This window comes from Sebastes fasciatus, chromosome 7 (assembly GCF_043250625.1).
Source record: "Sebastes fasciatus isolate fSebFas1 chromosome 7, fSebFas1.pri, whole genome shotgun sequence".
NCBI classification, from domain to species: Eukaryota; Metazoa; Chordata; class Actinopteri; order Perciformes; family Sebastidae; genus Sebastes; species Sebastes fasciatus.
In genome coordinates, this window is record NC_133801.1 from 12,124,488 (window position 1) to 12,138,113 (window position 13,626).

Genomic DNA, 13,626 nt, shown 5'->3' on the forward strand with positions numbered 1-13,626 from the left:
ATCTTATCTTATCTCATCTTATATTTTAAAAATTGATTTGATTTGATTTCACTTAATGTTTTTTTTTTTTGTTGGTGTAAAATCCTTCAATGAATGTCAATGGAAAGACCTTTAAAGAGGTGTACTGTATTATTGTTGGTTTTATGTCAAAATAAGAGCTCATCTCTCAGGTCACCGCCCCCTTTTCGCCGAGCGTCTTACTGCGCATGCTCCGTGTAGTAGCCGGGTTATGGCGGCGGTGTGTGTTCGTCCATGAGGTGGAGGGACGCCTGCTGTTGCTGCTAGTCTGACGGTCTGTGACAGAAAGCGAAGCGAGATCCGAGCGAAGAAACACGCTGCCATGGCTGGAGTGTTTGACATTGACTTGGACCAGCCGGAGGACAATGTCTCCGACGATGAGAATGAGGAGGTACTTTAATGGAAGAAGAGAGAGAGTTGTCACAGCAGAAACTCTAGCTGTTAGCCTGGTAGCATGGTGGAGCAGCCAGCCACCACCAGGCCTTGCTCCTGCAGCCGGAGCTACCAGGCCTTTCCCAAGCTTCCTAGCTCGCTGCTTTTAGTCTGACAGCCATCATGACAGAGCTGTCACTTGTTATTATTACTAGTAGTGATAGCTGGTGATGATCTGCATGCATTGTTAACACTGTCTGGTTTAGAAACCCTCGCTGTCATATTGTTGGGAGTTGTGCAAGCAGAGCCTTCCTTACTTGGCCAAAGGTGCTGCTGCTGCAGTGATAAATGTGGCTCTGCTCTGCTCTGTTCTGCTGTGCAACAGTTTATTTTGGCAAAGACTGTTAACAGAGAAAGGAGTGGGACTGTGTGGACTCAAAAGGTGCTGGTGCTGGTGCCTGTGTGTGTGTGTGTTTCTATTCACACAAAATGCAGCATCACACTACACTACTACAGATTCTGTACATTTATAACTTAAAATAACAATTACATTAATTTGCAAATACTGCTTTATGCAATTGTGCAAACTGGTATCTTATTGCAGCAAAACCATGACCATCTGCTATTATAGTAGTCATTGAATAGGAGATAGTAATTAGTAATTACCTGCAAAACACACATCATGTATGTACATATATAGCAAAACCATGACCATCTGCCATTATAGGAGTAGTAGTCATTGAATAGGAGATAGTAATTAGTAATTACCTGCAAACACACATCATGTATGTATGTATATATTTAATAACTAACAACTAATAATATATATATAAAATATATATATATATTTTTTTATTTATTATATCTTTATTATTAACATACATACTAACATCTAATAATTTATGTACATTAACAGATAAATTTGTTTTTTGTTTTTTTTACTGTTTATTTATTATATCTTTATTATTATTATTATTAATATTATTATTGAATAATATAATAAAAATGATATGAATACGAATAAGATGTATGTATGTGGGATGAATGTAGGAATGTAATAGAGGATGTTAGTTAATATATATATATATAATTTTATATATATATAGATATATATCATTAAGATAAACAACTTTTGCTTAATATCTTGCATCATGTTGATATCCAGTCCATGTAGCAATGGATTGGGCAACTATTACATCACAGCAACTCCTGTTTGTCAGTGTCACATCACAGCTCCTGTGTTAATGTGAAGACAAACAAACACCTATATTTGGGCTTAATTTATTGTACAGCAGGATATAATGTAAGTTGGGCTGCAACTAATGGTTATTTTCATTTACAATTAATCTGACAATTAATTTCTCCATTAACCGATTAATTGTTTGGTCTATAAAGTGACAGAAAAATAGCAAAAAATGCCATTCACACTGTGAAGTTCACAGTCTACTATACAAAGTGATGTCTTCAAAAAACTAAAATATTCAGTTTACAGTGATAAACAGAGGAAAGCAGCTAATTCTCACACTGGAGAAGCTTTAACAAGAAAATTTGAATAAGCTTAATTCTATATTTAATTGCAGTGATAATCCATTTCATAGCTATGTATTTGAATAGAATGGCACGTATTATAAATGCTTAATTATCACAGTATTTAAACAGACATTAAGTGTTTAAAGGCAAGGGAAAAAATGTCCATGTGAGATTAAACTCTCCCACAGAGTTGAAAAAAATTGAAGAAAGAAAGTCACTCAATCGAACTGTAAGTCCCCCTACAGTGGTCGTCCTTCAACTGCAAGGTTGGCTGTTCAATCCCCTGTCTGCATGTCGTAGTGTCCTTGAGCGAGATACTGAACCCCAAGTTGCTCCCCGGGCGCATAAGTGCAGCCCACTGCTCCTACAATGCTTAGGATGGGTTAAATGCAGAGGTTAAATTTCATGGATGTACCTGTATGTATGTGACAATTGTAATAAAGGTTAATTTTGTTTTTCAAAGGATGTTCAGCAGTGTTTTCTTTTTCCTCCCAGATTCAAATCGGGGATATCATGGACCAGTGCAGTGGATTTGAGTTGTAAGTATTCAATATGTCCTTCTGTGCTTGTGTTCATGTGTTTTTTTTTGTGATTGAATCAGTGAAAAACAAGAGCAAAATGCGTTAAATGTGTCTCTGCAGCAACATGGACGACTGTGAGAAGATTGAGATATCGGAGGACAACGTCAACCAGGGGACGGAAAACATCAGACCGGAGTGCTTCGAGCTGCTGCGGGTCCTGGGGAAAGGTGGTTATGGAAAGGTACTTGTCGTACCCGAGAAGCAGCAAGCCTTGAGAAAGTACACGAGAAAGCACACTTAACATGCACACACTCCTACAAATGCACACTTTGGATTATTTTACCGCTATAATGTGAGGAACCGAGTAATATTTCTTCTTTGGAGTGCTGATTTGATTATTTTAAACATGTCATTTCTCCCTTTTTTGCAGGTTTTTCAAGTTCGAAAAGTTGTCGGAGCTGCATCGGGCAAAATATTTGCAATGAAAGTTTTAAAAAAGGTACTTTTTTTTTCTGCCTAAATCACTTCAATTAGAGCAACGTACAGCTGCTCTCATTCTGTATCCCATGAACGTAATTGCATGCTTGTTATTACAAATAAACATTACGGTGCTCTTCTGTCTGCAAATATTGGCTGTCCTTGAAGCCAGTGGTGGGGTAAGATTTCACTGCTAGTTGGTAGAATGCCATCTGCGCTGCGCGGCGCTGCTGCAGCCTTGGCACTTAAAACACTCTGCCTCAGCCCATTAGATTCCGCTTGATATTCACAATGCTTCTGCTTGATTGGCTAAAATGACCCCAGTGACACGTTGCAGACCTGCCAGATTTCAGCCAGTCGTTTCAATCGTTTAGCTTCAGAGTGGCAGGCGGCAGCACAGCTTTGATAGTTTTGGGTTAGAGCCCAGGACCTTTATTTATGAAGCATCTCAGAGGAAGAAATCCGTCTAGCTGACTCTGAATTCTCGGAGTGACACATATGCAGTCCTGCATTTAGGCTTTTCTGGGTTTCAGGAGAGCTGCAGAACTGTCCTAATCTGTCAGGACATAAACTCCAGCAGCTGTACAAATACACAATGTAAACATTTGATGTCGAATCACATGATTTTGCAGATTGAATTGGAGTAAATTTCCGATTTTGTCCAAGATAATCCCGCTGCAGGAAAAGTTTAAACGCTCTTGCAATTTACAGAAATACAGCTACAACAGCAAAGATGTAGGACTGAACAGCTTTGGCCGCTATTATTCCACCTCAGACTGTAATTATATACTAACATGTAAATTATTTGTGTAAGGTAACACTTTATAATAACCATCATTAATAAATGGTAAATTGATAGTGTATAGTTATTTTACTGTTAAACAATGAAATGATAATTCATGTTTACCAATTAGTAATGCTTTAATTTAATTATTTTAATAGTTTACAGTTTGCACACATCATAACATTTTATATACTTTATGAAGTATTTAATGATTACGAAATGATTTGTAAACATTTTAGAAATAATTTCATCTAACATCTTTAAACATTGCATAGATAGATATTTGTAACACTTTGTTAATGGTTAATAACTGTTTTTAAACCATCCATAAACAATATTTGAATGTCTAATATAAAGTTGCAACTGATGATTATAATACCCTTTTAAATAGTTAATAAATACTTTGCATCTATAAACATTGTTTCGTCCCTTATCAGCTATGATACAATGTATAATATATAAATAATAATAATATATAATTATTTTATATTACACAGAAAATGATTAAATAACAGATTAGTTATTTTTATTTTTAAATGAGATTTTAATCATTTTGTTGTTTGTTAAAGGTAAAATAACTTAACTGAATTATAATTATCTATCAATGTACTATTTATTAATGACGGTCACCTAGTCTTTTTGTGAGTAAAACTAGCTCGTAATATAAGTGACATAATGCTGTATTCTGTAATTAATTTAGATTTTCCTGCTTCACATTATTCTATTCAGTCTGTTTTTGAATGTGTTGATTGCACAAACCACTGAGAAAAAATACAAGAAGTCATTGTTAATAAATGATTGATTAATTAATAAGTGCCATATACCAACCAGGTCATTTACTCTTAAATGAGAACTTTGATTCCTTGCTGTGTGTAGGAAGGCTCATAAATAACTTAAGTCCTACTCTGAGGTTGAACCACAGTGATTCTGAGATGCTTCATGAACACGGGCCCAGATTATACAACAGCAGTAACAGCCCATAGCTTAGTAGAGCAGTTAATGCATAACGGCTAGTTACTATTGACAGCTTTTGGCACCAGTTTGCGAGTGAGAGGGGGCAGTGCACGATTCATAATCAGTCTCAGCAAAAAGTGAATTAAAAATCAAGACTTCAGTCAGCCAGCTTGTACTGCACCCTTAAAATCAAAGGGCTTGTCTCAGCCTCAGTCTGCCTGTTGGAGCTCCATCTGTTGTCGTAGTTCTGACACTCAAAGCTGAGACAACAAGTTGCTGCTGACAGGCGGCTCTTTAGCTTTCTGACAGAAGTGGTTAGCAAACATAAACAGGAGCAGGAGAGAGGAGAGGAAGAGCTGGAGGAACAGAAGGCACCGTACATGTAAAACCACTCATCATTATTCTCCACAGAATTTTAAAGTAAGGTTAAGTAAAGTAAAGCTTTGAGTGAGTTATAATTAAGGGCTGTCCTTGTCAGAGCTAGAGAAATTTTTTTTTTTAAGTTGACTTATTTGTCTTGTTAAACTTTACAAACTAACTGATCGATGCAGTCGTAGACCAGAAACTTCTTTGTTCTGCGATGTGAAATTACTGTTTTTGTGAATGTAGTCTGGTGGCTTTGAAGACAGTGATATAACGGCTTCAGTTCCCGTCAGAAAGGGCTGTCTGACGGCGAGGTAAAGCAGTGAAAACACTCCAAATGCAGTGTACACTTAAACTGATATAGATTTTTTAGGTGGCTAATATACGTTTTTCTGCTTCTCCCGTCCACAGACTTTATCTCGCCGTCAGCCCTTTACTTAAGCTATTATAGTGCTCTTTTCAAAGCCACCAGACTCTATTGACAAAATCATTAATTTGACCTTGCAGATCACGAGAGTACACATACATACGCACTTCCGAACGAACCCTTTCGGTTATTTCCAAACTTGGCACAGATAACGTTGAAAATAACACAGATGGACCCTGCCCTTTAATTAAACTAGCTCAGCAATAATTAATCAATAATATGTCACTCCTGTATCTCAGTGACTTATTTGCCTCTCAGTTGTTGTAAAGTGGAATACTTTCACTTTCTCTCTATCAGTGAGTCAGTGATACGCAGCCTGTTGAAAGGGCAACTTTGTTGTTTGGAGCATTTCACATCCGTGTGGATCAAAACATGCCCAGTGTTTCACCTCTCTATCTGCCTCTTGACTAATGTTCATATACTTTTTCGGGGTGGGGCACCAGGCTATGATTGTACGCAACGCCAAGGACACGGCCCACACCAAGGCAGAGAGGAACATCCTTGAGGAGGTGAAGCATCCCTTCATTGTTGATCTCATCTACGCCTTCCAGACAGGAGGGAAGCTGTATCTCATCCTGGAGTACCTGAGTGGTCAGTACGAGAAATACACATCTGGTACAAACACTCTGCAAGGAGATCAATGCATATTATGCAAGTGTGAAATCACTTCTTCCTGCTCGTCTCCTCCAGGGAGTACAGTTGTGAGGGTCCAACACAACCTTACTTTTGGAGATGGTAGGGATGTTTGTGTGTGTTACCCATGTTAACAGCATTAAAATGTGTTCACGTGATCAGGAGGAGAACTTTTCATGCAGCTGGAGAGGGAGGGCATCTTCATGGAAGACACAGCCTGGTGAGTGTTCATTATTATATTGAATAGGGACGCACAAGACATCTCAGCAGACTGTCAATATCATCTGTTATGAAAATACCATTGAAAATGTATGTTAAAGTTGTATTCAGGACCACAAACAGTTTTTTTTTATATTAGCACACATGATATATTATACAGCAGGTAACTATTATGAAGGACAGAACCTGTCAAAATCAAAAATAAATATGCCCATAAATGAACCAAACACAATATTAAAAATAAATGTAAGCATTAATTCATTGTTAAAATGTGACATAAATTGATGTTTCTGTTTTAATTTGTTTCTTTATTTATCTTCCTATTACTTCCCCTATCTATCTACTCTTCTATTTAATTTTCCCTTTTAATTATTTATGTTTATTAACTTTTAAATTTATTTTAATACATTTATTTCTTATTTATTTTAAATTTATGTTTTAATTCATTATTAAATTAAATTGCCAGTGTAAATTGTTTGTAATTTATTTTAATTTATTTAGTTATAATATTTATTTTTATATTTATTTCCCCAAACCTATTTATTTCTGTATTCTTCTCTTTATTAAATTAGTTCTTTAATTACATAGAAGAGTAGGTGGGGAAGTAATACAAAGATAAATAAATAAAGAAGCAAATTAAAACAGAAATCACAGTCACATTTTATCTATTAATTAATGCCTACATTTGTTTTTTTTGGTTCATTTAATGGCATATTTATTTATTTACCAAGTCAATTATTTTATTTATTTTTTATTTTGTCAGGTTCTGTCCTCCATAAACTATAGCTTCCTCACAAGTAAAATCACCGTAAAAATGGTTTAAACTGACTACAACCGTATGACATATTGATACCATCCGACTGGTGGATCCTCCTTTAGAAATAAAGCACTATTTATTATGAAGTTGATTGTATTAAGTTAAATGTTTTCTTTGTTTTTCTCTATAGTTTCTACCTGGCAGAGATCTCTATGGCTCTGGGTCACCTGCACCAGAAGGGCATCATCTACAGAGACCTGAAACCTGAGAACATCATGCTCAACAACCATGGTGTGTGTGTTTGTATGCATGTGTGCATGTGATGAAATTAACTCGAACCTTCTTGCATGATTTGTCAAAAAAAAAAGGTTTTAAATTTCTTTGTATTTCACCTTAAAACATCCATATGCATAAATATCATGCAACATAAATAACAATAAATAAAAACCTTGTTGTGATTTAATGCAGATGTTCTTGTATATCCGCCACAAAGGGTTGTTAATATGTGTTGCTTTCCCTCCAGGCCATGTAAAGCTGACAGACTTTGGACTGTGTAAAGAGTCAATTCACGACGGCACAGTCACCCACACTTTCTGCGGTACCATTGAATACATGTAAGTCGTGCTCTCTCGTTTTCCTCCTTACTCCTTCAATCACACTCACTCTTTGATACACATGCATACAAATATACTTCCTTACTCACTTGTGCTTTTGCTCTTCTTTCATGCTTACTGTTGACTCGTAAACATTAATTCATTAGTAATAAATGTGCACTGGCATTGTTGCAGGGCCCCAGAGATCTTGATGAGAAGCGGACACAACAGAGCGGTGGACTGGTGGAGTCTGGGCGCTCTGATGTACGACATGCTCACAGGAGCGGTCAGTCAAACTTTTTCAACATAAGATTACAGCGTCTTCACTCTTATTAATTATAAAATATGAATTGTGAATGTTTGAGTAATCCCCTCCTCTGTTTTCCCGCCGTAGCCACCGTTCACTGGTGAAAACCGAAAAAAGACCATTGACAAGATCCTGAAGTGTAAGCTCAGCCTCCCACCCTACCTCACACAAGAAGCAAGAGATCTCCTGAAACGGGTATCTCCTGTTTGTTTAAAACTTAATACTACGTGTGTTTATCCACAAATAAGTGTGGAGTTGTTGTGTAAGTATTCTTTTGACATTTCACTGCTGGTTGCACAGTTGCTGAAGAGGAACGCCTCGTCGCGGCTCGGAGCGGGAGCGGGAGACGCCACAGAGGTTCAGGTGAGAATCAAGGTCATAATAGTTTGAAATTGTTGTAGATTGTGTCCCAGACTTAGAAACTATGTTTTATGGCCCTCTGTTTGTATTTGATATCCCACAGGCTCATCCCTTCTTCAGACACATCAACTGGGAGGATTTACTGGCTCGGAAAGTGGAGCCCCCCTTCAAACCTTTCCTGGTGAGTATCAGAGGAGCACACTATGATACTATGTGTAGTTTTATGGTGGGAAATTTGAGAAATGTTGAAATTAGATCTCTGTGAATTCATAACTAATGCTACTTGAGAAGTATTTTGTGAGATGGAGATGCGGTGTCATTCCTGTTACCTGCCAACTGAACAAGTTTGGGTAACTGAACCCGGGTCGTCTCTTGTTTCAGACCTACGTGTTGTTAGTTGACACATCTACTCATGTTCCTGCTGCTGCTGCACCTCCTCCTCCTCACCTGTGTGTTTGTCTTCCCTTCTATCTTGGCAGCAATCAGCTGAAGACGTGAGTCAGTTCGACTCGAAGTTCACCAGTCAGACGCCAGTCGACAGCCCGGATGACTCGACCCTCAGTGAAAGTGCCAATCAAGCCTTCCTGGTAACTCCTCTGACTACATTTCCCCGTCTCATTGTTTGTTTTGTTATCTCTTGTTTCACAAAAAACTTTCATGTTTTCAGGAACACGGTGAGAAATCACAGAACCTTTTACTTGCAAATGAATGACTCATACGCTTTTACTATCCTCTGCTATTCAGTGTGGAAAACTCTTTGGTAACAATTAAGTTTCATCTTGATTACTTCCCTTTTCCTTTGAACAGGCTCGTAGTTAATCAGCATTTTGCCCATGAAGTTAATTGCTTATGCATTATTAATATCAGTTTGTATTGTCGTATAATTGATTTAAAAGATACTCACAGTGCATCACAGAACGGCACAAAGAACAAGAAACCCAATCAGTGAGGTGGAGCAACAAATACCAGATGATTCACACTGCTGCTGCTGACTCAGTAATAAATAACGTCTTCCTGCCCCTCAGATGTGACCAACGGTACCTGTGTTTGTCTCTTTGTCTCTTCAGGGTTTCACGTACGTCGCTCCGTCAGTCCTGGATAACATCAAAGAAAAGTTCTCATTTGAGCCAAAAATCCGCTCTCCTCGACGGATCGTAGGCAGCCCAAGAACACCTCTCAGGTACGTCATGTCTGCAGCAGGCTCTAGGACTGGTAAACCCCATATTACCACAGCGGGTCTTGGTTTAATTCCTGACATTTCTCATTGAAAGACCTGGCCTCCCATTGTTGCAATCAAATTTTGTTATGTATTGTGGATTTTTCCAGTTTCCTTACCAATTTTATATATCAAATTCTAGCTTTTCACTCCATCTGAAGCCAAACAAAAACAGTAAAACTGGCGGTCCCACAGCATATCTTACATATAGACTAAAGCCCTACTTGATTAGCTGCCTTCGTCTGCTATCTTACATAGAGGGGTTTCTCCTTAACAACAACATTTTATGACATATTAAATCCATATTATTCATTCATATCATTGTCAAGTCATTTAATAATGTTGCGTTTTGGCTTTCTTCATCATGCAGACTAATAGGGGTGAGCGATATGGCCAAAATCTTCTATCACTGTATATGTAATTTGATATCACGGTATATACATCACGATACAGTATTTATTCTGTAAATTCAATTATGGTTATTTTCTTCTTTTATTTGGAACTTTCATACAAACTAAAACAACTACCTCATGAGATAACACTGGAAGCTTTAAGGTTCCTGAGAAGAATGATTTCAAGTGTTACAGGTTTTAAGGTATACAGTTGCAAATAAATACCAGCCAGACTTCAGTCAGTGCAATATAAAAATCACACTAATTTGTATTTAAGGGTGTACAAAAGATTTGCAGGATTTGCTCATCTTTCATTTGAAAAAGAAGACAAAACGTAAATCAGCTTTTATTATCACACATTGTTTTTGCACAATCCATCCTATTATTAAGAGCAATGGGCAGCTACTATATAGCATCCAGGAGAAGTTTGGAGGTGAACTGGCACTTCACCAGTCAAGTTCAACAGTCCATACTCGGTCGGTGCCGGGTCTTGAACCGGTGCCCCTCCAGTGTGCAAATGTCTGGTAATCATGTGCCCAGAGTTCTTCCTCAACTTGGGTTGGTTTGGATGCCTCCTGCTCTGTATTTACAACTTCAGCCTCCTCCATGTCTGCCCAAATCACATCCCCTTGCAATGCCAGATCACGCAATGATTGCGACCGCTGTGGAAACGTTATTGCCAAATCTCTACCTGTGGACACATTTCAACTGTCGCACGATATATACTGTACTGTCACATCGCCCAACCCTACAGACTAATTGGGATTAAACACAGTTCTGGTCACCGTGGCTGAATATGGTTCTCGAAGACCAAGAATAAAGCAAAAATACACACAAAAACAAATCTTGCATGTTGATCATTTTTACAGATGCCTCTCAGTGACATCTGTCCGTTTCCCTCCTCTCCTTTCAGCCCAGTCAAATTCTCAGGGGGGGACTGCTGGGCCCGGAGCCCCCTTCTAGGACCGAGTGTCGTCCAATCACCTCAGGACCAGGCCATGGAGCTGTCCACCCCGGAGCAGATGGACGTCTCGACGAACTCCGAAGCCTCGGCCCCTCTTCCCATCCGCCAGCCCACCGGGGCCAACATGGGTCAGATGAAGCAGCAAGCCTATCCCGTCGTGGCCAAACGGCCCGAGCATTTACGTATGAACCTATGACCCACTGCGCCTCTTTAGGAGAGTTTATTTCTGGACTCTTTTTTTCTTTTTGTTGATATTTTTTAAGAAACAAAGCAAAAAGATATGGATGCTAGAGACAATTCAAATCCAAAATTGCACATCCGCACACTCCACATACTGTCACAACATGGAGTTTGCAGTGTTGCAGTTTAAGTGCTACCGATGACATCACCGCCTCGCCCCCTTCTCCTCCGACACCTCAGGTCTCATGACCTTCGTCTCCCTTTCTGAACTGGACTAGTAGGACTGGAAACCCTTTTCGAGGAGCCACAGCCTTTTTGTGCGACCTGGAAATCAAAGGCGATAACGTATCACACAGTATGCAAGCGATTTAAAATGCGGTCGGTCTGCTGTACGGGATGACGCCCGAAGTGCTTTGTGCTATTTTGAGTGAATGCTAGTGAGGCAGATTGCTTCCATTGGGAGATTTTGACAGTTGTTCTTAGACAAAAAAATGCTTTCTGGCTCTGAATGAAATTATATTAATTAGGTTTATTATTGAAAAAGATTATTGTGAGCAGCGGACAAGCAGAGGTTCTGGTATTGATGAATATAGCTTTATGTCTTATGGTGTTTTACAAAATGGGATGCATTAACTGTGCTATACATCAATGATGAATCAGAGAGCCTAAATTAAACAAGAAAAAACACATGTCGGACTTTTTACATTCTTTCAGTGTTGGTGTTGTGGATGACTGAATGGCTTGTTTGATGTGGGAACCGTACTTCAATTATCTGCTACACTGGGAGATGTATCACCGGATTAGTTGACGCATCACCAGACATAATTCAGCTTGATCACCATGACCACCCAAAACTGATCTCAGCGCTGCTTTGTGTTGCCGCCCGGGAGACTGTGGGGCCTCAGCGGCGACGGGACGGCAGCAGACCTCCAACTGACCCCCCCCTCCAGAATGAGCTCATACTGGCGACTGTGGCACCGGTTGATCTGGTCTGCAGTTATGGGGTTTAATGCTCCAAAAACTCGGGGCAACATTTACATCAACGTTCACTTGTTTAGGAGGGACATTTTAGAAAGCAAGGAAAATTATAATAAAATGTAAAAAAAAACAAACACAGAATGCAGCGTGTCTTTTGTGTATGGTGAAAAACATCCAGAGACATCACAAGTGTGCATATGTTTTTTAATTACATATCAACATATCAACATTGCAACCTATGAATGTCAACATCAGAACATTACAGAGCGCTGCTGCGACCCTGTGCTAGCCTTTTCCTTAATATGATCGGGGATTTAGACTTATTGTAAACAGAAATTGTGCAAATTAAAAAAAAGAAATCTGAAATGTTCATTCAAAAAACACAAATCTTTAAATAAAGGATTATGTGAGATCAATTAAAACATTGAATTTTCTGCATCTTAAATAACTGCTTACCACAACCTCAAACCCAATTTAACAGATTAAACTAACAGAAAGTGATCTGAAATCTAAAATATTGTAAAAACAAATGCACATGTTGCTGAAATCAAAAATCACAGTCTAGCTAATATCATGTTTGTCAAAAAACAAACCAAAACCACAAACGTAGTGCCCTGTTAATGGCAAGAAGGCTCTCAGGAAGAAGAGTTGTCATATTACAGTGATGTGCTGCTATGAAAACAAATGAAAGGCCCAACAAACATGAAAGTAAAGTCATGTAGTGTGAAGTTAAAGGCAGGGTTGGTTAAGATTTTAGAAACATTTTCTCTTATATTTGTTGAAATTCTCATTACATTCCGACAGCAATCAATAAATCAAATCCTCGTCTGTTTACGTACATTTAGAGATATGCATAAAAAACAGATTCAAATTCCTTGTATGTGGGTACTTGGCAAATAAAACTGGTATCTGTGGTTGTCGCTGGACTGTCATAAACCCGTCCAATCATTTCATTCGGCCCAAATTTCTCACTAGATTTAGGGACTTGTGGAGCTAGTGCTGCTAACTACTTTCTTAGGAAAAGAGTTGACTACCTGGGGCTCGGTTTTTTTGTTGGATCATTTTTTTTAAATCTATTGAACTCTTGCTGGTTTCTCAAGATCACCGATCCTGCCTTTAACTAAACGGATACGTTAATGTGCAACATATGGGACGTCTGTGCATTTCAGAGGAATCACTGGCCAAAAAACAGCATAGTTACTTAAAAATGTTTGAGCTTTTTACATGTAGTTCATAAAAAAATCAGCATGAGAAATCAGAAGTAATGCAAAATGTGTTAAAAATGAAGCGGTCTAACATGAACCCTGATTGAGTGCTTCAACATTTACATCTGACAGAGTAGTTGCAATGCTGGCTTTAGAGGAAATACTGTAACATTCAGTTCTATGTACAATATGCAACAACAACAACATCTCAGAGGATGCTGGTCTGGGATCTGAAGTGGTTTGTGAGGAAAAGAAATTCACTTTATTGTATGAACTGTATTTACTTCTCAGGCTGGTGTTAAAGTCCCACTAAGAAGGGATCTACAGAGATTCAACTGCAAAACTGGACTTTATATAGATGTTAAAATGTCTTATT

General features: G+C 38.4%; 1 protein-coding gene across 1 annotated transcript; it reads left to right on the forward strand.

Annotated features, from left to right (window-relative positions):
• The first annotated feature begins 200 nt into the window (after positions 1–200).
• rps6kb1b (ribosomal protein S6 kinase b, polypeptide 1b) lies at positions 201–12,154 on the forward strand. The gene is made up of 15 exons (XM_074641591.1): positions 201–409; positions 2,416–2,459; positions 2,562–2,682; positions 2,872–2,940; positions 5,890–6,037; positions 6,242–6,299; positions 7,246–7,346; positions 7,579–7,669; positions 7,844–7,934; positions 8,043–8,150; positions 8,256–8,318; positions 8,419–8,496; positions 8,795–8,902; positions 9,383–9,495; positions 10,837–12,154. Exons 1-15 carry the CDS (start codon positions 341–343, stop codon positions 11,081–11,083), a joined length of 1,509 nt encoding a protein of 502 aa, XP_074497692.1. The 5' UTR covers positions 201–340; the 3' UTR covers positions 11,084–12,154.
• The last annotated feature ends 1,472 nt before the right edge of the window (positions 12,155–13,626 follow it).

What these genes read in the sequence shown, in the direction of transcription:
- rps6kb1b (XM_074641591.1), top strand. Translation starts at nt 341, where the DNA reads ATGGCTGGAGTGTTTGACATTGACTTGGACCAGCCGGAGGACAATGTC. An exon ending in CCGACGATGAGAATGAGGAG is followed by an intron (nt 410 to 2,415) that starts GTACTTTAATGG and finishes TTTTCCTCCCAG; the next exon opens with ATTCAAATCGGGGATATCAT. An exon ending in GTGCCAATCAAGCCTTCCTG is followed by an intron (nt 8,903 to 9,382) that starts GTAACTCCTCTG and finishes TTGTCTCTTCAG; the next exon opens with GGTTTCACGTACGTCGCTCC.